The following is a 22,429-nucleotide window of genomic DNA, read 5'->3' as shown; positions in this document are numbered from 1 at the left end:
TCTCTGAGCCTTACGGATCAAACGTAGCAGGGAGGTGCCTTCACTGCGGATTTGGCGTTCAAAAACATAAGTTTGTGCCCGTCCCCTTTTTTGTCCTAACTTGGCTTGCAAAATGGAGTCCATTTGCGCTTTGCAGAAGCTTGCAGGGGGAGGAGGACGCGGGCGTTTGCACTTTGGAGAAAGGGAGAGAGAGAGGAAGGAAGGAGGAGAGGGAGAAGGAAGGAGATGGGAATGAGAAAGGGAAGCAGGCAAGGAAGGAGTGGAGGGGGAAGGAAGGAAGGAGAAAGGGAGGCAGGCAAGGAAGGAGTGGAGGGGGAAGGAAGGAAGGAAGGAAGGAAGGAAGGAAGGAGATGGGAATGAGAAAGGGAAGCAGGCAAGGAAGGAGTGGAGGGGGAAGGAAGGAAGGAGAAAGGGAGGCAGGCAAGGAAGGAGTGGAGGGGGAAGGAAGGAAGGAAGGAAGGAAGGAGATGGGAATGAGAAGGAGGCAGGCAAGGAAGGAGTGGAGGGGGAAGGAAGGAAGGGAGAAGGAAGGAAGGAAGGAAGGAAGGAAGGAAGGAAGGAAGGAAGGAAGGAGATGGGAATGAGAAAGGGAGGCAGGCAAGGAAGGAGTGGAGGGGGAAGGAAGGAAGGAAGGAAGGAAGGAAGGAAGGAGATGGGAATGAGAAAGGGAGGCAGGCAAGGAAGGAGTGGAGGGGGAAGGAAGGAAGGAAGGGAAGGGAAGGGAATGAGAAAGAGGGAGGCACCTGACCCTGGGGATGCTGCAACGGTCATAAGTGAAAAATGGTCATAAGCCATTTTATTCAGTGCCTTTGTAACTTCGAACAGTCACTAAGTTAGCTGTTGTAAGTTGAGGACTACTGTACTTTATCACTTTTTTCCTTTTTTGGGAGGGGGAGGGGTTATCAAGTTTTTGACACCTTGCTAGGCGACTGGGAAAGCCCTGAGTTAGAGAACTGGGATTGCAGCTGCTTTCTTGCAGGTATGCGGAATGGCGTGGGACCCCCAGGTTTTGCAAAGTGAAGTGAAGAAGTTGGTTACAGCTTATTAGGAAAGATAAAATAGACAACCAAGAATGCTTTCTTGACCATTCTATCAGTTGCACCTGCTAGTACAGGCATTCTGCTTCAGATTTCTGTTATTTTCAGCATCTGGCAAATACGAACGAGTACTTTTCCAACAACCTGTAAAATCCAAGACCCCGTGCTTTCATTGTTTAATTCCCCCCTCATACAGTCGTGGCCAAAATGGTGGAAACCTTTTGGGAAAAGTGTACAGTAGAAATGCCACTTTTGGTTAAGTTTCCACCAATTTTTCTTCCAATTTCTTTATAATTGTAGCCTTGTTCACTTAATAATACTACTTTACAATGCTTTCTGGGCGACTGGTCAACTCTTTGCACCATGACTTTAATTTTATGACGTTTTACAAGCTCACTCAATGGAAGAACACCACAAAATCCCAACCAACTTGATAGCCATCCCATAACACACTGAGAAATCTCCTCCTCTCAGCTTCAATACAGGGCATCCATCACTGGATCCTACCGTGATCCGATTGGCTCATGACCAAAACAGGATGACAAGCTTCCTGCCAACTACCCCTCCCGCCAGAGACCCCCTGGATCTCCCCCGATCCTGCCCGGCCCCCAAAGGCATCCCTTCTCAGGAGCAACATTGATGTGGCCATGCCCACCTATGCTGCCATGACTACCACGGCCATGCCCACCCAATGGGCCACACCCACCCAGCACCCAACCATGCATAAGTGGGTTTGGGGGTTGCAGTTTGGGCACTCGGTCTCTAAAAGGTTCGCCAGCACTGGTCTAGGACTTCCTACTTGAGCAGGGGGTTGGACTACATGACCTCCAAGGTCCCTTCCAACTCTTGTTAACGCTGCAAATATTGTATATTCTTGCTTTTGACACTATCATTCTTTGTTACATCCCCCTCTGTTAGCTGCAGTGGGACTTCCCCCCACACACACACCCCTGTCTTGTGGGGTATAGAATTTCCTTCTTTTCATGCTCGGCCTATCTTGCGCGATGTCAGCAGTTTCATTGCCCTGCAGGAGGAGGAGGAGGAGGAGAAATAATAATAATAATAATAATAATAGTAGTAGTAGTAGTAGTCATAGGCGCCTTGGGTGCAATCCCAAAACAACTGGAGCACCACTTGATCACCATTGGCATTGACAAATTCGCTATTAGTCAATTGCAAAAGGCGGCCTTATTAGGAACTGCTTCCATCCTGCGACGATACCTGTAATACCATCAAACATCCACATCTGCCGATCCCAGGTCCTGGGTAAGGACTCGATAGGTAGACAAACTGCCAAATCCAGTCTGAACATCTGGCTGACTGTGCGATGATCCATAATAATAGTAATAAAAAAAAGTTGGAAGGGACCTTGGAGGTCATCTAGTCCAACCCCCTGCTCAGGCAGGAAACCCTGCACCATTTCGGACAAATGGCTGTCCAATCTCTTCTTCAAAACTTCCAGTGTTGGAGCATTCACCGCTTCTGGAGGCAGGTAGTTCCACTGGTTAATTGTTCTCACTGTCAGGAAGTTTCTCCTTAGTTCCAGGTTGCTTCTCCCCTTGATTAGTTTCCATCCGTTGCTTCTTGTCCTGCCTTCAGGAAATGCTTTGGAGAATAGCTTGACTCCCTCTTCTTTGGGGCAGCCCCTGAGATACTAGAAGGCTGCTATCCTGTCCCCCCTCGTCCTTCTCTTCATTAAACTAGACATACCCAATTCCAGCAACCGTTCCTTGTATGTTTTAGCCTCCGGTCCCCTAATCATCTTGGTTGCTCTTCTCTGTCCTTGCTTACCCCAAAAGGGTATGGCCTGGTAGATGTATTTGTCTGAGCACCTGTCTTTGCTTAGTGCAGAAAAGGGAGGAGAGGAAGGCAGTGCAAGGGGGGGGGAGGAGGAGGGGGAGAAATTGATCCTCAGTTGCACATCCAGAGGCAAACCCTCCCAAGATTAAGACCTTTGTAATCCAGGCTGGGGAGGGTGGCAACTCTTCTGGAAGATTAGAACTCTCCCTGATGTGCAGGTTCTGAGGTTTTGCTTGATAAAGAAATCCAGGAAACCAGAGGTTACCTTCCAGCTTTACGTTTTTATTCCGCTAATGGACAGGAGCCCCGAATGACAAGAAATCCTTGTATTTATTCTTCCCGATTATGTAAGCAACCCATCCAGCAAAGCTGACACACATAAGATAAGGATTTCACCCAGTAAGTCTGGCACGCTGTACATAAGAAGGGAGAAAAAGAAGTTGAAATTCAATGGTGAAAAAAGCAAGGTTCTACATTTAGGCAAGAAAAACCAAATGCACAAGTACAGCATAGGTGGCACCTTGCTCAATAGTAGGAACTGTGAGAGGGACCTCGGAGTCCTAGTGGACAATCCCTTAAATAGGAGCCAGCCGTGTGCTGCAGCTGCCAAAAAGGCCAACACAGTGCTAGGCTGCATTGACAGAGGGATAGAATCAACATCACGTGAAGTATTAGTACCACTTTACAAGGCCTTGGTAAGGCCACACTTGGAATCCTGCATCCAGTTTTGGTCACCACGATGTAGAAAAGATGTTGAGACTCTAGAAAGAGTGCAGAGAAGAGCAACAAAGATGATCAGGGGACTGGAGGCTAAAACATATAAAGGAAAAGCTGCTGGAATTGGGGATGTCTAGTTTAACGAAGAGAAGGACAAGGGGGGACATGATAGCAGCCTTCCAGTATCTCAGGGGCTGCCCCAAAGAAGAGGGAGTCAAGCTCTTCTCCAAAGCCCCTGAAGGCAGGACAAGAAGCAACGGGTGGAAACTAATCAAGGAGAGAAGCAACCTAGAACTAAGGAGAAACTTCCTGACAGTGAGAACAATTAACCAGTGGAACAACCTGCCTCCAAAAGCGGTAAATGCTCCAACACTGGAAGTTTTTAAGAAGAGACTGGACAGCCATTTGTCCAAAATGGTATAGGGTTTCCTGCCTGAGCAGGGGGTTGGACTAGATGACCTCCAAGGTCCCTTCCATCTTTACTATTATTATTATTATTATTACTAAGTTGCTAAACAGGTTCCCATTTGGGTGTTTCCCTAAAGATATTGTATGTTCTCGGGTGGGTTAGGACATCGGGTGTTGTCCTTGCTGTCCTTTCGTGACCTTACATCCAGGAGTCTGCAGGTGAGCAAAGAGAGAGGGGGTGTGTGTACGTATTCACAATTGATACTGTCCCTTAATTCCTCGTCATCCCAGGATAGCCTGTGGGGGGAGATTCTTGGGAGTAGAGGCGTCCACGCTGCCACCTTCCGTGAGGTCAGGTCTGGGAAGGATCTAACCTCCTGCTCTCCCTCGCCCGTCTTCCCTGTGGTCAGAACAGCCCGGAGTACGTGGCCACCGTGTCCAGGTGTCACCAGCGCTCGGCCGAGAGCATCGTCTTCGGGGCCATTCAAAACGGGGGCCTCTACATCAAGCTGGGCCAAGGCCTGTGTTCCTTCCCCCACATCCTCCCCCAGGAGTACATCAACACGCTGCGCACCTTGGAGGACCGGGCGCTCAGGCGGGGATACACGGAGGTGAGTGAGGCAGCTACGGGCTGCTTCTGCTGCAGACTTCAGCAGCAGCTGCGCTCAGGGACCTGGGAAGGGGGTGGTGTCACCAGGTCTTCCTCCCTTTTAGGGGCTCTTCCTTGGGTTGCCCACCGTCTGCCCCAAAGAACGGGGGAGAGAGCTGAGATTTAGTAGGAACGCGACGTCCCTTCCGGTTTCCCACTAGCAGCCACCGAAGCGGCTTCTGTTCCTACGTCGGGAAAACGTCCCAGAGTTCCTTGCGATGTCTTCGTTTCCTTTTTTTCGCCGTTGATTAGATTTGAATCTGTTGCCGGAATTTAGATAGTCAGTGGGAAGAAACGTTGCCAAATGGGGCAAATCCCAATCGCTACCTCCCTTAGCGTAGGCTCAGTTGTGGTCGTAAGGTGAGGTCTGCCTTTAGCCTCCTGGTAGATCTGTCATAACTTTGAACACCTGCTCAGCAAGTGGCCACAAACTCAGACTGGCTTTAACTTTAACCCTCTAAATCAGGGGTCCTCAACCGTGGCCACTTTAAGACAAGTCCACAAGTCTTAAAGTGGCAGGTCCATGCCAGGTATTTTCATAATGGCTCAGCTTGGTAGGAGGTTCCTTCCAGCTGGATGACCTTGAGGCAGGTCCTGGGGTGGCTCAGCCTCTACTTCCAATTCCCCAACCGTCCCCCATCCCTGCAGTTCATGGCAGTCTGTCATTGCGTAACAACAGAGCCCAGCAAGCATAAAGTGACAGCTGACACCGATCACAAGTTGCGGACTGCCTGTAGCTCTGCTTTCTTTGCCATTCCTTCCTGAGGGAGGGGTTGGATCACATACTCCTCCCCTCCGACCACGGCTCTCACTGACTCCCTGGCCCTTCCGGACCGCAGGTGGACGACCTCTTTCTGGAGGATTTCAGCGCCAAAGCGGACCAGCTCTTCCTGGAGTTTGACTACCAGCCCATCGCGGCTGCCAGCTTGGCCCAGGTGCACCGGGCACGGCTTCACGACGGCACCCCGGTGGCCGTGAAGGTGCGTCCGGGAGGACAGGCGAAGCGAGGATGTGCCAGCCTGAAGGATCTAGAGGGGGCGCGGGAATGGCTGAACTACACTTCCCAGCATCACTTGGGAGTTCGGGCGCAGCAGGTGGTCTTTCTCCTTTCTGACTTCTAGGGGTCTGGCCTCGCTTCTTGCGGGGTGGGGAAGGAGTGGCGCTGGTCCTTTGGGCTACGACTCTCCTCTGGGTCTGCTCCCATCCCCGGGCGGTGCGTCACCATCTCTGGCTCCCCTGTGCAGGTGCAGTACATCGACCTGAGAGACCGTTTTGACGGGGACATCCGCACCCTGGAGTTCCTGCTGTGGATCGTGGAGCTGATACACCCCAGTTTTGGCTTCGGCTGGGTCTTGCAGGTACCGTGTGGCCCAGCATCTCTCGCCACCGACCTGAGGGAGCTGCTCTCGAACCCGCCTACTATACACCCCCCGCAGCACCCCAAACTCCTTGGTTTGCTTGCCCTTCCAGGCACCCGACTCTGGTGGCAAGGGGGATCCCCCGTATCTGAGTCAGGACCCTTTGTGTCTCCCGACACTGAAGGCGGCCTGTTCAGAACAGCTTTGGCAAAATTGGTGAGGAGCGGGTCTAAGGCAGGGGTCTTCAAACTTGGCCCTTGGATGACTTGTGGACTTCAACTCCCAGAATCCCTCAGCCAGGCAAGCGTGGCTCAGCTTGGAAACCTCTCTCTTTTCCCTCAGCATGGCTCAGGAATTCTGGGAGTTCAAGTCCACCAGTCACAAAAGACCCCTGTCTTAAAGCATCCTGGGATAGGGCAGGGGTAGGCAACCTTGGGTCTTTTATGGCTGGTGGACTTCAACTCCCAGAATTCCTGAGCCGGCATAGCTCAGCTTGGAAACCTGTCCCTTTCCCCTCAGCATGGCTGGCTCAGGAATTCTGGGAGTTGAAGTCCATAAGTCATCAAAGAGCCCAGGTTGCCTACCCTGGTCTAGGCCTAGACCGCTTTGTGACTCATGGATTTCAACTCCCAGAATTCCTGAGCCAGCATGGGGGAACTATGGCCCCTTCATGACTCATGGACTTCAACTCCCAGAATTCCTCAGCCAGCACAGCTCAGCTTGGAAACCTCTCCCTTTCCCCTCAGCATGGCTGGCTCAGGAATTCTGGGAGTTGAAGTCCACCAGTCATAAAAGAGCCCAGGTTGCCTACCCCTGCCGTAGACCAGGGGTGGGGAACCTTGGCTCTTTTATGACTGGTGGACTTCAACTCCCCGAGTTCCTCAGCCAGCCTCCATATTGTTTGTTAGATTTAAGACAGGAGTCTTCAAACTTGGCCCTTTTATAACTCATGGACTTCAACTCCCAGAATTCCTGAGCCAGCATGGGGGAACTATGGCCCCTTCATGACTCATGGACTTCAACTCCCAGAATTCCTCAGCCAGCATGGGGGAACTATGCCCCCCCTCATGACTCATGGACTTCAACTCCCAGAATTCCTGAGCCAGCATGGCTCAGCTTGGAAACCTCTCCCTTTCCCCTCAGCACGGCTGGCTCAGGAATTCTGGGAGTTGAAGTCCACCAGTCATAAAAGAGCCAAGGCGGCCTATCCCTGGACTAGGACATCCCTGATTCAGCCTGGCTGCTCCTGAACAGGCTCCGGATCTCCCCCATGAGCGTCCATGCCCCTTTGCCAAAGGAATCACAGACTGATAGGGCTGGAAGGGACCTTGGAGGTCTTCTAGCCCAACCCACTTCTCTTCACTTCCCTCTGGTGGAAACCCCAAGCCCGTTCGGCTGCCAGTTGTCTTCCCCATAGCCCAGCACTCTCGGTTTGCAAAATGCGCCAGGAACGGACGCGGTGTCTCCATTCCTAGCTTAGGGGTCTCTGGGTGGTACCCAGCAGTGTTTGGCACCCTGACCTCCCTCCCTCCCTCCCTCCGTCCCCGCTTTCTCTCCTCCCCATCCCCTTCCAGGACCTGAAGGGGACCCTGGCCCAAGAGCTGGACTTTGAGATCGAAGGTCGCAACGGCGAACGTTGTGCCCAGGAGCTGAAGCACTTCCATTTTGTGGTGGTTCCTCGCGTTCACCGGGACAAAAGCAGCAAGGTGGGTCTGCTGCCCCCTTCGAAGGGGGTCCAGCGCCGGGCTCTTTCCTGCCAAAACGGGTGGTCTTTCTTTCAGGGCGGGGGCGGGAGGGGGGGTGTCTCCAACATTTGGGCCGCTTTTAAGAAAGACTCGTGGACTTCCAACTCACAGGATTCCCCAGCCCCCCAAATTTATGTCGCTAAGCAAGGCAAGTTCCCCCCCCCCCGGGAAGGTTGTAAATGGTGATCATGTGGAACCCCCCCCCAGGAAATTAACCACTCTCGTAAATCCATGCTGGTGGCCAAGGGTCCGTATTTTGATCATGTGATCACAGGGATGCTGCCTGCGTCACAAGTGTGAAAACAAAATGGCCGTAATTCCCTTTTTTTTTCAGTCCTGTTACAAACTTTCAGTGATCACTAAAGGCACGTCCGCCTGTCAAGGCAGCCACCTCCCGTCTGATTCATCATCCGTCGTCCATCAAAGACTTCCCTTGGATGTTAACTGGGGTTATAGGGAGGGAAAGTCAACATCTGGCGAAGGACAGGCGTTGCGCAGAGGGTTGCCTAATGTCCCAGCATCTGATGGAGAAACAGGGCGATGTTCCCAGAGACGCCTTTTGAGTGACGCAAATGGATTTGGAAGCTGCCCTGGGTTCGGGTCCAGGGCCTTCGTTCCCCTCCCAGAGGAAGGAAGGGGGCAGCATTGGGGTGGGTGGGGGCTGCGTTGAAATTGGAAGCTGGAATTGTGTTTTTGGCCCTCTTACCGTTGAGCTCAGTCAGGGGTTAAAGCATCAGGCTAGATAGGAGGGAGGTCGTGAGTTCAAGTCCTGCCTTAGGCTTAATAGCAGCTTATAGTAATATTATAATTATAATTAGAAGAAGAAGAAGAGGAGGAAGAAGAAGAAGAAGATGATGATGATAGGTAAATAAAATGCCAAATCCAGTCTGAACATCTGGCTGACTGTGCGATGATCCATCATCATCATCATCATAAAGTTGGAAGGGACCTTGGAGGTCATCTAGTCCAACCCCCTACTCAGGCAGGAAAGCCTATATACCCTTTCAGACAAATGGCTGTCCAGTCTCTTCTTAAAGACTTCCAGTGTTGGAGCATTCACTGCTTCCGTTCTTAAGTGAATCACTGCAGTTGTTCCACTCCATTCCATTCCATATTTTCTATTCTATTCTATTCTATTCCATTCCACTCCAGTCCACTCCAATCCATTCCATTCTATTCTATTCATTCCTCTATTCTATTCTATTCTATTCTATTCTATTCTATTCTATTCTATTCTATTCTATTCTATTCTATTAATTCTTCTATTCTATTCTATTCTATTCTATTCTATTCTATTCTATTCTATTCTATTCTATTCTATTCTATTCTATTCTTTCCTCTATTCTATTCTATTCTATTCTATTCTATTCTATTCTATTCTATTCTATTCTATTCTATTCTATTCTATTCTATTCTTATTTCTCATTCCATTCCATTCCATTCTACTTTCTATTCTATTATTATTCTATTCCCTATCCTATCCTATCCTACCCTATCCATGCAAACAGTTCAGATCTGGGTCATAGGTACCTCCCCCTGTACATCCATCAGGACCTCAAACGGACGCTAAGCAAGGGGTCGTTAAGTCAAAGGCTGATTGTATTTGACACAGCTCTGAGGCTGTGGGGCCATTTGGACATTTGGGGCCTGGGGCTTCTGCTCACATGTGGCATTGATCCACCTGGACGACTTTCCCATTGACCGCAGTGCTACGGAAGCTCCTGTACCGCAGCCTTTCCTAACCTCCCTTCCCTTCTCTCCCCGTGCTTAGCGGGTCCTGACTGCCGATTTCTACGAAGCCTGCAAAATTAACGACCTGGAGGGGCTCCTGAGGCAGGGCTTGAGCCCCAAGGACGTGAGTCTCGGGGGGGGGGATCTGGGGGAGGGGCATAGAAGGTCGGGCGTCGCCATTGGATCATGCCTGCCGCCGGGAAGCTGATTGCTTTGGTTGGGGATCATCGGCTGGGATGAGTCCTTTGGGGGGCCTTGCGCAGCTTCTCTCCTAGCCAGCCCTGATGATGTTCCCTAGTTGGGTTGTGAAATGTCTGCAAAGAAGGCAACCAAGGGACCCCACAGTCCTCCTCCTCCTCCTCTTCTCTCCACAAACCCCACTCTCTTCTAGTACTGATGATGTTCCCTAGCTGGGTCATGAAACATCTGCAGGAGAACCGCCCAGCTCAGAGAGCCCCAAGGAGACCTGCCTTGTGAGGGAGAGTCTGTCTCTGAGCAAAGCCACGGCCTTTGCTTTCTCCCCTTTCAGAGACCCCCCCCCCTCTCTCTCCCTCCCCCCCTCCCTCCAGGCAGCGGAGAAGCTGATCAAGGTGTTTGCCGAGCAGATCTTCTTCACCGGATTCATCCATGCAGACCCTCACCCCGGAAACGGTAGGAGAGACTGTCGAGAACCAAGGATTTATTTATGTTATTTAGCCTATGGCATATCATACATGGACTTGCAATATCTATCTATCTATCTATCTATCTGTCTGTCTATCTATCTATCTCTCCATATTTATCTCTCCATATCTATCTATCTCTATCTATCTATCTATCTATCTATCTATCTATCTATCTCCATATATATCTCCATCTCTCTCTCTCTCTCTCTCTCTCTCTCTCTCTCTATCTATCTATCTATCTATCTATCTATCTATCTCTCCATATCTATCTCTCCATATCTCTCTCTCTCTCTATCTATCTATCTATCTATCTATCTATCTATCTATCTATCTATCTATCTATCTATCTATCTATCTATCTCTCCATATCTATCTCTCCCTATCTATCTATCTATCTATCTATCTATCTATCTATCTATCTATCTATCTATCTATCTATCCATATCTATCTCTCCCTATCTCCATTTCTATCTATCTATCTATCTATCTATCTATCTATCTATCTATCTATCTATCTATCTATCTATCTATCTATCAACATTTCCCCTAGAATAGATTAAAAAGACTCAATAAAATACGAATGCTAAATGAACTAGGTCCAAATACCCTTGCCTTGGCCATCTAACCGTTAAACCAGCATTGTTTATAGGAAAAAAAAGTCAGAAGCTGGACCCCTAGATGCCCTCAGCTTACCGTCGGTCGCGATGGGAGGTACAGTTGGACGTGGGACCTCACTGTCGCTCTGGGGGGAGGATACGGTGCCCCATTTATATTTAGAGCCAAGGAATCAAAGCCCCAAAGGCTGAATGGGAAGCCGTGGGCTGCGCCAGCGGAGGCTCCGACCCCCAGTGGAGCTGGGAGGTGGGGAGCCAGTTGGGGGATCAGGTCAGCTGGCAGGATCGTCATTGGTTTGGTGTGTGAATCCGGGCACTCTGATGGAGACGCTTGTGTGGACTGGCCAGGCTGAATGCAGAGACTCGCTTTCCAATAAAGGAGAATCTGTGTCGCTCAGCCTTGAAATGAGGGCTCCTTGGTGCTCTCTGAGCTGGGTGGTTTCCTGCAGACGTTTCATGACCCAACTAGGGAACATCATCAGTGCTAGAAGGGAGGAGGGGGAGGAAGGAAGGAAGGAAGGAAGGAAGGAAGGAAGGAAGGAAGGAAGGAAGGAAGGAAGGAAGGAAGGACGGACTGTGGGGTCCTTGGTGCTCTTTGAGCTTGGCGGTTTCCTTGCAGACGTTTCATGACCCAACTAAATAACATCATCAGTGCTAAAGGGGGGGATGAGGTTCATCATCATAATCATGGTGATGTCATCTAGTTGAATCACGAAGAAAAGCACCAAGCTCGGAGAGCATCAAAGATTCCACAGTCGTCATTGTCGTCGTCGTCCTCCTCCTCCTCCTCCTCCTCCCCCTCCTCCTCCTCCTCCTCCTCCTCCTCCTCTCTGCAGACCCCACACCCTTCTAGCACTGATGATGTTACCTAGTTGGGTCATGAAACGTCTGCAAGAAAACCACCCAGCGTGGAGAGCACCAAGGACCACTCACTCTGTTCAAGCAGATTCTCAGATTCCTCATGACTGCACCCCCCTCACTGCCAGAACATCTGGGGGGGGGGAGGTCAGCATTGAAAGAAAAACGAAACAGAGCAGAGGTCAAGGATGAAACTTTGGCTGCCACTGCCTCTGCATTTCAACTCACCTTTAGATCAAGGGGGTGGGAGGTGTTGCTTTCAAGTGGGGAGATGGAGAAACGAAACCTCTTTGATTCAGCCTGTGAGAGCCTGAAACCCTTTCAAGGACACCAGAACAGGTGTGTGGATTTGAAGCGGATGGTTCCCATCACCAAGTGAACTTGTTGATACGGATTACGTAAGACGTTGGGGGTTTTGGCTGGCAAAACTATCGTTTCCGTCTACAAATTGGGGTTTTGGGAACCCGAGAGTTAGTTTTGCTTCGACAAAACCACGCAGTGTATTCCATAAAACGTAAGCTTTTTGGAAACGGAACGAACCTGGGGTTTCATTTGGATTCTCGAGCTGTTGACTGTGGGAAGCGAAGGGATGGAGAAGCAGCTACAGCTGCCTCTTGGGGGGACCCTGCACAGAGGCAGTTTGCTCGGCTTTACATGTCCTTGTTCTGACAGATGAAACTCTTCAAAGAACTTTGAGGCATTGTTTACCTTAAGGAATCTTTATTCGAGCAGCATGGCATCGGCTCGTACATAGGCCAAGCCAAAATCTGAATTCCCCTCCCCTGAGCACATAGTATCAAAACACAATTCCCTCCTCTAATTAATAGTCATAAATCATATTCTCCAACTAGTTTGAAATGCAGGCTTTCCCTCCAGTTCTGCAACCCGCCATTTCTTACCATCTCTTATTTCAAAAAAACCTTGGTTCTCACCCTAGTTACAGTATTGTTATGTCTAACTAAACTCCCATGCACATTCCTCCTACTCCCCCCCCCAGTATCCTTTAATTCTAAGAGTAAAACATAAAAAGGAAAATGGCTGCATCTCCATCTGTTGCCAAAGCAAGAACATCCAATGTTAGCAGCGTTGACATTACACAGAACCAGACCAAAAAGCCCGGATGGATGGGGAGCTGGGCGGGCTTTAAAGGGAATTCTGGGGGGGGGGGAATTGGCGAGGAGAATGCTTCATCTCCAGACAGGACTGCATTGGGCTGCCCTCACCCCCCCCCTCGTTCCTCATTCCTGTCTTGCAGTGTTGGTGCAGAAGGGCCCAGACGGCAAAGCGCAGCTGGTTCTCCTGGATCACGGCCTGTACGAGGTCCTTCGTGAGAAGTAAGGATCGGTGTGTGTGTGTGTTTGTGTGTGTGTGTGTGTGTGTGTGTCAGGAGCCTCCCCTTTGGTGTACAAGCACCCCCTGAGTAGCAACCTCAGGCTGTCTCCCACCGACAACGGTTCACTTAGTGACTGTTTGAAGTAGCAACGGCACTGAAAAAGGAGACTTACATCCGTTTTTCACACTTAATGACGGTTGCAGCATCCCACGTGGTCAAAATTCGGACGCTTGGCCACTGGCTCACCTTTATGACGGTTGCTGTGTCCCGGAATCAGGTGATCCCCTTTTGTGACCTGGCAAGTAGAGTCAACGGGGAAGCCGGGTTTACGTAGTCACTAAGTTAGTAACCGTGGCGAGAAAAACGGGGCAAAACGCAACTCAAACACTGTCTTGCTTAGCGAATTCCGTGCTGGTGGTCGTATCTGGGCTTACCTGCCGGCCAGGATGCTTGCCGTCCACGGGAGACTGGCAACAACGTCCTGCCAAATTGTGAGGGGGTGGCCCCGAACAAGGGCAACGGGGTCTGCAGGGATTGCCATTGCTCAGGAACGTGGTCGCCTGGCATCGCGCTTTAAGACTGCGTCAGCCTTGGAGGGGAGTGGGATATTCCGCTCCCAACGGCCGTCATAACTTGAGGACAACCTGCAGCTGCCTCCTGGACCCCCGAGGGTCTGCAGCTGCGTCGCCTCCTTCCCTCCCCCGGCCGACAGCTCTTCTCTGTGCTCTCTCCCCCCCCCCCCAGGGAACGAGGAGCTTTGTGCAAGCTCTGGCGCGCTCTCATCCTGCGGGACGACTGCTCCATGCGACTCTACTCCCAGCAACTGGGCGTCAAAGGTGAGGAGGGGGCTGGGACGTCTGTAAAAGGGGGATTCATTGGGGTTGGTTGGGGAAGAGGCGTCGGGTGGATCCCGTCGGGGGAGGGGGGAGATCCGGCTGGCTTTCTTGCGATGCCTCCAGAAATGGCTTTGCCCAGGAGGAGAGGATCCCTCTGTTCTGGGGGAATTGGGATGGGGGGGGGGGCAAGAATCAGCACTTCCGAATTGGTTGTCCTGCTTGCAAGGCATAAAGGAGAATCTTTGTAGCTCGGGATTGAAGTTTGTGTGTGGGGGGGTCCCTGGTGCGCTCTGAGCTGGGCGGTTTCCTTGCAGACGTTTCGTGACCCAACCAGGGAACATGATCAGTGCTAGAAGGGAGGAGGAGGAGGAGGAGGAGGAGGACGACGACGACTATGGATCCTTGTTGCTCTCTGAGCTGGGTCATTTTCTTGCAGACGTTTCATGACCCAACTAGGGAACATGATCAGTGCTAGAAGGGAGGGGTGTTTGCTTCTAACACTCCTTTCTAACACTGATATTACCTATTATGGTAATGAAAGGTCTGCAAGAAATCAAACCAAGCACTGAGGATGCTGTAGTCCTCCTCCCCCTCCCCCTCCCCCTCCCCTTCCCCCTCCCCCCTCCTCCAAAACCTCTCTCCCTTCAAGTACTGATGATGTTACCTAGTTCGTTCATGAATCATCTGCAAGAAAACCACCAGGCTCAAAAAACACCAAGGACCCCAGAGTTCTCCTCCTCCTCCTCCTCCTCCTCCTCCTCCTAAATCCTACTCCCTTCTAGCACTGATGATGTTACCTACGCAGGCAGTGAAACGTCTGCAAGAAAAACCCCAGGCTCAGAGAACACCACAGACTCCGCAGTTCTCCTCTTCCTCCTCTTCTTCTTCCTCCTCCTCCTCCTCCTCCTCCTCCTCGCAAATCCTTCTCCCTTCTAGCACTGATGATGTTACCTACGCAGGCAGTGAAACGTCTGCAAGAAAAACCCCAGGCTCAGAGCACCCAGGACCCCTCGCTTGCAACCCATTTCCAGTTGCCCCTCAATTCCTTTCTGGCCTGGTGACCGGGGGTGTGTGTGTCTCCATTCCTGACTGCCCCTTTCTCCCTCCCCCCTGCCCCAGCCCAGGATTACTTCCTCTTCTGCGAGATGCTGCTCCAGCGGCCCATCAACATGGCGGAGCTGGCCATGTCCAACGTCCTGAACCCAGCGGAGAGCGCCTACATGCGCGACATGGCTAAGCACCACTTCGACTGCATCATGCGGGTGCTGAGGGACCTGCCCCGCTCCATGCTGCTCGTCTTCCGGAACATCAACACCGTGCGGAGCATCAACCTGGCCCTGGGGGCGCCCGTGGATCGCTACTACCTCATGGCCAGAAGGTGGGAGCCCCGAGCAGCAGGCAGAAGCCGCCTTTCTCAATAAGATAGGTGGACTTCATCTCCCAGAATTCCCCAGCTGGCTATTTATTTATTTTTTTTCACTTGGGAAGCTATTTTTGTCCACTTGGCTGAAGTCAAGATCTATGACATCGACCACATTCCCACCGTCTATTAAGACAGCTGCTTCTCTATTAAGAAAGTTACAACTATGTGATAGTCTAGCCCAGTGGTTCTCAACCTTTTTAATGCCGCGACCCCCCAACCGGTCGTAAGTCGAGGACTACTCAACCGGTCGTAAGTCGAGGACTACTCAACTGGTGCAGCACCGTTTGCAGAATGGGACTTTTGGCGGGCTCAGCAGGGCAGAGACAGCCTGGACAATTCCTATTGGCTTTTGAAAGCCAATAGAATTGGACTCTATTCAAGAGAGTCTCTTCTATTGGCTTCTCAAAAGCCAATAGAATAAAAGGGATTAGCACAGCTAAGGAAAAGGGGGAAAAAATGGCGGACTGCATTGTTTGGCGACCCCTGTGAAATGGTCATTCGACCCCAAATGGGGTCCCGACCCACAGGTTGAGAACCACTGGTCTAGCCACATCTGTTCTTGTTTGAATGTTGGTCAGTCCTCGCTGGCTGCGGAATTCTGGGAGTTGATGTCCACCCATCTTTAAGCAGGAAGCTGGCTGAGGGATTCTGGGAGTTGACCTCCACCCATCTTCAGAATGTTGAGAAATACTGTTCTCAAGTTTCGCAAAACTTTTATTTATTTGAGAGGATCTTGGTTATTATTAGCAGATGCCACATCCTTGGCGAAGTGACTCCTGGGCCACCTTCAAGAACTTAAATAGAATGACAAGTTATCTGGCTGGGGGAGCATTTGCCCAGCATTTGGGGGAGCAATTTGGATTGCACTTAGAGCCAGCCATCTCTGCTCTGAGATGGAGAGGGGGTGCAGTTTGGGGCAGCGAGGGCCCCTAGGAATCCCTGGGAGGGGGGGCTGGGGGCCACAAGATGGATCCCGTAGGGTGAGCCTGGGAAGTTTGGTTGAAATCTGCTCCTATCTCGGTGGGAAGAAGGGGCAAAGAGGCCAGAGAAAAGAGTGGGGGGGGGGAGGCTGTGATTGCCCGGCTCCCCTGGACACAGTGTTCCCACAGAACAGAATGAGGGACCCTGGAGGTCTTCTAGTCCAACCCCCCCTTTTCAAGCTGGAGACCCTTTACCATTCCAGACAAAGGGTTCCCCCATCTCGTCTTGAAAATGGAGCACCCACAAATTCCGAAGGCAACTTCCGTTCCACTGGTTCATTAACAGAATAGCAGAGTTGGGAAGGGACCCTGGAGGTCTTCTAGTCCAACCCCCTGCTCAAGCAGGCGACGCGCTACCATTTCAGAGAGTGGTTCAATCGGAATAGAGCTGGAAGGGACCCGGGAGGTCTTCTAGTCCAGCCCCCTGCTCAAATGGGAGACCCTATGTCTGTCTATTTCCCTCCTTCCTTCAGCGCGGTGAAATGCTGGAGCCGCACGGTCAGCCAGAAGTCCGGCGTCCTGTCCAGCTTCTTCCTTGTCCGGTGGGTCCGTGCTTTTTGGGACAGCCTTGTGTTCGAGTTCACTCTCAGGTAAGGGGAAAAGACAGGTAGCCCTAACGGAGCCGGTCAAGCACAGTCCGGTGCGAGGAGTCGAAAAGCGAGTTAGGACACACTTCACAGCTGTCATTAAGTTAAGCTGTCATTGGATCTCATAAATTGCAACCGGTTGATTGAGGGGTGCTGCCGTAAGAGGCTGCCCAGAGCAAGGGGTGTGTGTCCCAACTAGGCCACTTGAAGACCCGTGGACTTCAACTCCCAGAATTCCCCAGCCAGCGAATGCTGGCTGGGGAATTCTGGGAGTTGAAGTCCACGGGTCTTCAAGTTTGGACACCGCTGCTCTAGAGCAGGGCTTTTCAACCTTTCCACCCATTGTGCCACTTTTAGGATATGGCAAACATCCGAGGACCACCAGTCGCCTAGCAAGGTGTCAAAAACTTGATGACCAAAAAAAAAAAAGGAAAATGATAAAGTACAGGTAGTCCTCAACTTACAACAGTTCGCTTAGTGACTGTTTGAAATTACAATGGCACTGAAAAAAGTGCCCCCCAAGCCACAGCTGAGCAAGACACCTGCCTGCCCGCCCGGCCGCGCTCTTCCTCCTGTCCGAGGTTTTCATTGTTCTGAGCATTTCTGTTGAGGATTGGCAGCGAGGGTGGGGTGGGGGGGGTGTTTGGTTTTTATTCCCCCCGTCTGCTGGGTGGTTGCAGCAGGTTTTGGTCACTTCACATGACCCTGGGACACTGGGACCGTCATAAATATGAATTAGTTGCCAAACATCTGAATGTAAATTACAAGACCCTGGAGAGGCTGCAACATTCCAGCTGATCGGCGCTTCTTCTGGACTCAGCGGAAGCGACAGGATCAATGCTGCTTTCCAGCTGATTGGTGCTTCTGGACTCAGCATAAGCACAGGATCAGCGCAGAGCTCCAGCTGGAGCCTGGCACTGATCCTGGCGCTTCCGCTGAGCCCGGACAGCCCTGCAGCTCCAGCCGTCTCTCGCTCAGGCTTGTGCGGTGCTGCCACCGGTTCAGCTCATTCCCCTCCCCCGCTACCCCTTTTCTAGGATGCTCGCGTACCACCTGCCAGGTGCCCATGGACCACAGGTGGTACCCGTACCACTGGTTGAAAAGCCCTGCTCTAGAGAGTCACCCCAAACAGTGAGATGGCTGGTACTATATATAAGTTTAATCAATTAAAAAAAATTAAATTAAAATGTGGATGGTTGCAGAGCGGCCCAAAACCTGGTCATCTTACCGTGGTGGTGGTGGAGAGAGGTTGGTCCTTCAGGGCAGATAGTCCTCTACTTACGACTGGAGCCGAACCCAAATCTCCATCGTTAAGTGAGACATGGGTGAAGACATTGGTTTGCCCCGCTTTATGGCCTTTCTCGCCCCAGCTGCTCAGCGAATCGCATTCGTCAAGATGGCTGGGAAGCAAAACCGGCTTCCTCCATTGCTCGCCAGATGGGATCACGTGACACGCACACATATATACACACACAACCGGGACGCCGCCTAACCGTTGTAAACAGGAGTCTGTTGCCAAGCGTCCAAATTTTGATCACGTTGACCCTGGGGGGGGGATGCGGCGATGACGGTCGTTAAGTGGGGAAAAACGGTCCCAGGTCCCTTTTCCCAGTGACGTCGTAACTCTGAACAGTCGCCATATAGGAACCGTTGTAAATGGAGGACTGCTTGTAACTGGGTGGGAAGTAGGTTTCTGGGTCTGGTGGTGACTCTACTCAGTGAAGTAAACAAGCCGAGGACAGTTCTGCATGTGCCAAAATGGGGGTGGGTCTCCTGCCCTTTTAACTCCGCCCCCCCCTTCTTTGCCAAACTATTAAGTGCCTCCACCCACCCACTCTCTTCTCTCCCCCCCCCTCCCCAGGATCCAGGTCACCTCCATGAAGCTAACCAGGTCCTTGCTGCAACTCCTGGTTTACGTCGGCTTCTTGAAGACCAGCGATGAGCAAGCGGAACTCTATGACCTACTCCAGGCCTGATCCTGGAAAAGCCCGGAAAATGCCCGGGTGCCCAGCTGGGCAAGCACAGGGCGGCCTTGCCCCACCGACAAGGAACCAATACTTGGCTCTGCACGGCGAAGCGGGGGGACATTTGAGGAAGCCCCCCCCCTCTTCCTGGAGCAGAGCCTGACTGGAGGGTTTTTTTTTTTTAATTAGTTCAGAAACTTGAATAAGGGGCAACTCGCCATATTTAACTTAAAAGAACCAGCCAGAAACCGTCCTGCTGTTTAAGTAGCTGGGGGGTGGGGTGGGTTGTCTCTTTTCTTTCCAAATCCATGGAGAAGGGGGGGTGTTGTTTCTCTGGAGCCCACTCCTCGTTTTGTTCTGGGGTCTTCCAACGTGGCCCTTGGATGACTTGTGGACTTCAACTCCCAGAATCCCTCAGTCAGGCACGTGTTTGAAGACCCCTGCATAAGAACCTGCCCCCCCCAAAAGGAGCCCAGAATTCAGTGCCTGGCTGAGGAATTCTGGGAGTTGAAGTCCACAAGTCATCCAAGGGCCAAGTTGGAAGACCCCTGCTGTAGGGGATGGCGAGAGGCAGCGGTTGGGCTAAAGGTGGGATCCTTGGGACGCTCGGAAGGGCCCCAGGCCGATGCATGGGGAGCAAGGGGTGCAATAATCGGAGCGGAGGGGTGGGTGTTGGGGGATCAACCATGTGCCCCCCCCCCACAGCTATCCGGAGTGGTAACGCTGGCTCAACTGTGGACCTAGCTAGGCTCCTGAGTCCCACCGGACGAGGAAGGTTTCCTGTTGTAGCTGCATTAAAAAAGCTTAAAAGTTCTTCCTGGCCTGCTTTCCTGCAACGACCCAACAAAGGAGAATCTCTGTAGCACAAGGGTTGAAGTGGGGGGGGGGTCCCTGGTGCCCTCTGAGCTGGGTGGTTTCTTTGCAGACGTTCATGACCCAACTAGGGAACATCGTCAGTGGAAGAAGGGTTTGCAGGGAGGAGTAGTAGTAGTATGGGGTCCTTGGTGCTCTCTGAACTGGGTGGTTTTCTTGCAGACGTTTCATGACCCAACTAGGGAACATTATCTGTGCTAGAAGGGCGTAGAGTTTGTGGGGAGGAGGAGGAAGAGGAGGACTGTGGAGTCCTTGGTGCTCTCTGAGCTGGGTGGTTTCCTTACAGACATTTCATGACCCAACTAGGGAACATCGTCAGTGCTAGAAGGGAGGAGGAGGAGGAAGAATGTGGGGGTCCTGGGTGCTCTCTGAGCTGGGTAGTTTTCTTGCAGACGTTTCATGAACTTACTAGGGAACATCATCAGTGCCAGAAGGGAGTTGGGTTTGCAGAGAGGAGGAGGAGGGGGAGGACTGTGGAGTTCTTGGTGCTCTCGGAGCTGGTGGTTTCCTTGCAGACGTTTCATGACCCAGCTAGGAAACATCATCAGGGCTAGATGGAAGCAGAGTTGGTGAGGAGGGAGAGGGGGAGAGGGCTGTAGGGTGCCTTGGTTGCCTTCTTGCAGATAGTTTATTCCCCCCCCCCCGGGTAATAGCCTCAGTGCTAGTAAGGAGTGGGGTTTTTGCACTTTCTAGCACTGAGGATGTTCCCTAGTTGGGTCATGAAATGTCTGCAAGAAAACAGGCAAGCTCAGAGAGCACCAAGGACCCCACAGTCGTCCTCCCCCCCCACAGACCCCACCCTCTTCTAGCACTGATGATGTTACCTAGTTGGGTTATAAAATGTCTGCAAAAAAACCCCACCCATCTCAGAGAGCACCAAGGACCCCTTTTCTCCTCCTCTCCACAAGCTCCACTCCCTTGTAGCCCTGATGATGCTCCCTAGTTGGGTCATGAAACGTCTGCAAGAAAACCACCCAGCTCAGAGGGCACCTGGGACCCTTCATGTCCTGCAACTCTTCCGCCATTGTGTGATTAACTGGCTTTTTGTGCCAAAGGGGAGCAAAAGCACACACTTCCCCCTCCCAGACCCCCTCCCCTCCGGAACAACTGCCCTTGCCCCAGAAACCTGCAACGTTGGCAATTTCAGGCACTCCCCCAGTTTATTGCACAGGCTCCAGCCGAGCCAGGCGTGCCAAGCGTGGTTTCTGCAGAGGATCCAATTCTTCAGGGGGAGGTGGGCTAGGGGTACGGCTGCCCCCAGACCCTCATCCTTGTCCAGGGAAGCAGTCAGCCCTTGAGAGGGATCCATTTCACCACCACGGCTGCTTTTCAAACGGGCTTTGGAAAAAAAAGAGACGAAAACCCACCGCCTGGCAGTAGTCTGCCAGGCGCTGGGAGCGTCCTTGTTCTACTTGCTGCCTGGGCAGAAGGGACAGCCGTGCCCGCTCTTTTGAGGGACAAGACCCACCCTGCTCCGGTGACCCCCAACTCCAAAGGACAGCCTGTTCCTGATTTAGCCCATGTCACTTGCCACGTGGCACCTCAATGGGTTTTGGGAAGGCGTGTCCAATCATGGCTGCTTTAAGACCTGTGCTGGGGAATTCTGGGAGTTGAAGTCCACAGGTCTTAAAAGCGGCCTACGTTGGCTAACTCTGCCTCAAGAGGTTATGGACCACAGTCAGCAGTCTTAGCAGCATCCCTGCCCATTTGGCCCATCAGCCTCTTCCCACTCTTGGACCAAAGCAATATTGGCTTTGGGTAACCTGGTCTGGCTGCTCCTTGAGGGAAATGCGAGTGCTCATCCCCCCCCCCCAAGCAACAAGGAGGAGAATGCAAATGGCTGCCTGTCCAGGTTCCAAACGAAGAATTCCTTCCACTCCGGAACCCAGAACTGAGATTGTCTCTTGAGCTTCTCCCGTCCTCCAGATCGTGGTTGTCCCAAAGGCAGCTGGACTTTCCTTGTTTTTCCTCAAAAGACCTTTCGCTTCTCCTCCTCCGAGACGCTTCTTCCGTTCTGGAGGAATGTGGAAAAAAGATGAACTCCTTCCATTCGCCACCAGTCAGCCAGAACGGAGGAAGCTTCTTGGAGGAGAAGTGAAACGTCTTCAAGGACAAAAAGTCCTGCTTCCTTTTGCAAAAGCAGGTTCGGGGACAGAATGGAGATGGTTTCCTTCCTTCCCTGGAGCCGTTTCCTCCCTCGAGGGCAGATTTAGATCAGGGGGTCCCTGTTACTCACACGTACCCCCCCCCGCCACAAACTGCTATTCGTGAGACCCCCCCCCAGCACAGTGATGGCGAACCTTTTAGAGACCGAGTGCCCAAACTGCAACCCAAAACCCACTTATTTATCGCCAGGTGTTGGGTGGGCGTGGCCCACTGGGTGGGCGTGGCTGTGGTGGTCATGGCAGATTGGGTGGGTGGCCAAGGTGGGTATGATCACCTCGATGGTGCTCGTGGGGAGGGACGCCTGTGGGGGCTGGGCACGGTTGGGGGAGATCCAGGGGGGTCTCTGGCAGGTGGGGCAGTGGGCAGGAGGCTAGTCCTGCAGAAGTGCCATTGTCACAGGGCAAGGTGAGGCAGGGGCCAGGGCAGTTGCTGCCTGACACCATCGGCCCCCGCACACACAGGCCAGCGAGCGCATGGGTGCTGGGATGCATCCTCCATGTGGGACCTCGGCGAGTTAGCGGGCACGGCTGGTTGAAGAGGGACGGTTGCCATCTCCAGGGCATGGCGCGCGTGCCCAAAGAGGGCTCCGAGTGCCGCCTCTGGCACACGTGCCATAGCGTTGCCACCCCTGCCCCAGCACTTCATGCACTCCCCATACAGCAGACCAGTCACCACCACTTTGTCA

The 22,429-nt window shown here is 52.1% G+C and overlaps 1 protein-coding gene across 4 annotated transcripts in view; it reads left to right on the top strand.

The window, feature by feature from the left end:
- ADCK5 (aarF domain containing kinase 5) overlaps positions 1-19,518 on the top strand; it is a 32,828-nt gene extending 13,310 nt beyond the window's left edge. For 3 of the 4 annotated variants that reach the window (XM_039330163.1, XM_039330162.1, XM_039330164.1), the window contains exons 5-15: positions 4,373-4,573; positions 5,451-5,591; positions 5,856-5,969; positions 7,544-7,675; positions 9,486-9,569; positions 10,015-10,096; positions 12,838-12,916; positions 13,660-13,751; positions 14,871-15,129; positions 16,628-16,744; positions 18,603-19,518. In XM_039330163.1, the coding sequence (XP_039186097.1) occupies positions 4,373-4,573; positions 5,451-5,591; positions 5,856-5,969; positions 7,544-7,675; positions 9,486-9,569; positions 10,015-10,096; positions 12,838-12,916; positions 13,660-13,751; positions 14,871-15,129; positions 16,628-16,744; positions 18,603-18,717 (1,416 nt within the window). In that variant the 3' untranslated portion in view covers positions 18,718-19,518. The remainder of the gene's footprint in view (positions 1-4,372; positions 4,574-5,450; positions 5,592-5,855; positions 5,970-7,543; positions 7,676-9,485; positions 9,570-10,014; positions 10,097-12,837; positions 12,917-13,659; positions 13,752-14,870; positions 15,130-16,627; positions 16,745-18,602) is intronic. The other variant, XM_039330166.1, reaches the window with a different exon arrangement.
- The last annotated feature ends 2,911 nt before the right edge of the window (positions 19,519-22,429 follow it).

This window comes from Crotalus tigris, unplaced genomic scaffold (assembly GCF_016545835.1).
Source record: "Crotalus tigris isolate CLP2741 ecotype Arizona unplaced genomic scaffold, ASM1654583v1 scf7180000024426.592134, whole genome shotgun sequence".
Lineage (NCBI taxonomy): Eukaryota > Metazoa > Chordata > Lepidosauria > Squamata > Viperidae > Crotalus > Crotalus tigris.
The sequence above is the reverse complement of the archived record's forward strand: the minus strand, read 5'-3'. Positions and strand labels throughout refer to the sequence as shown.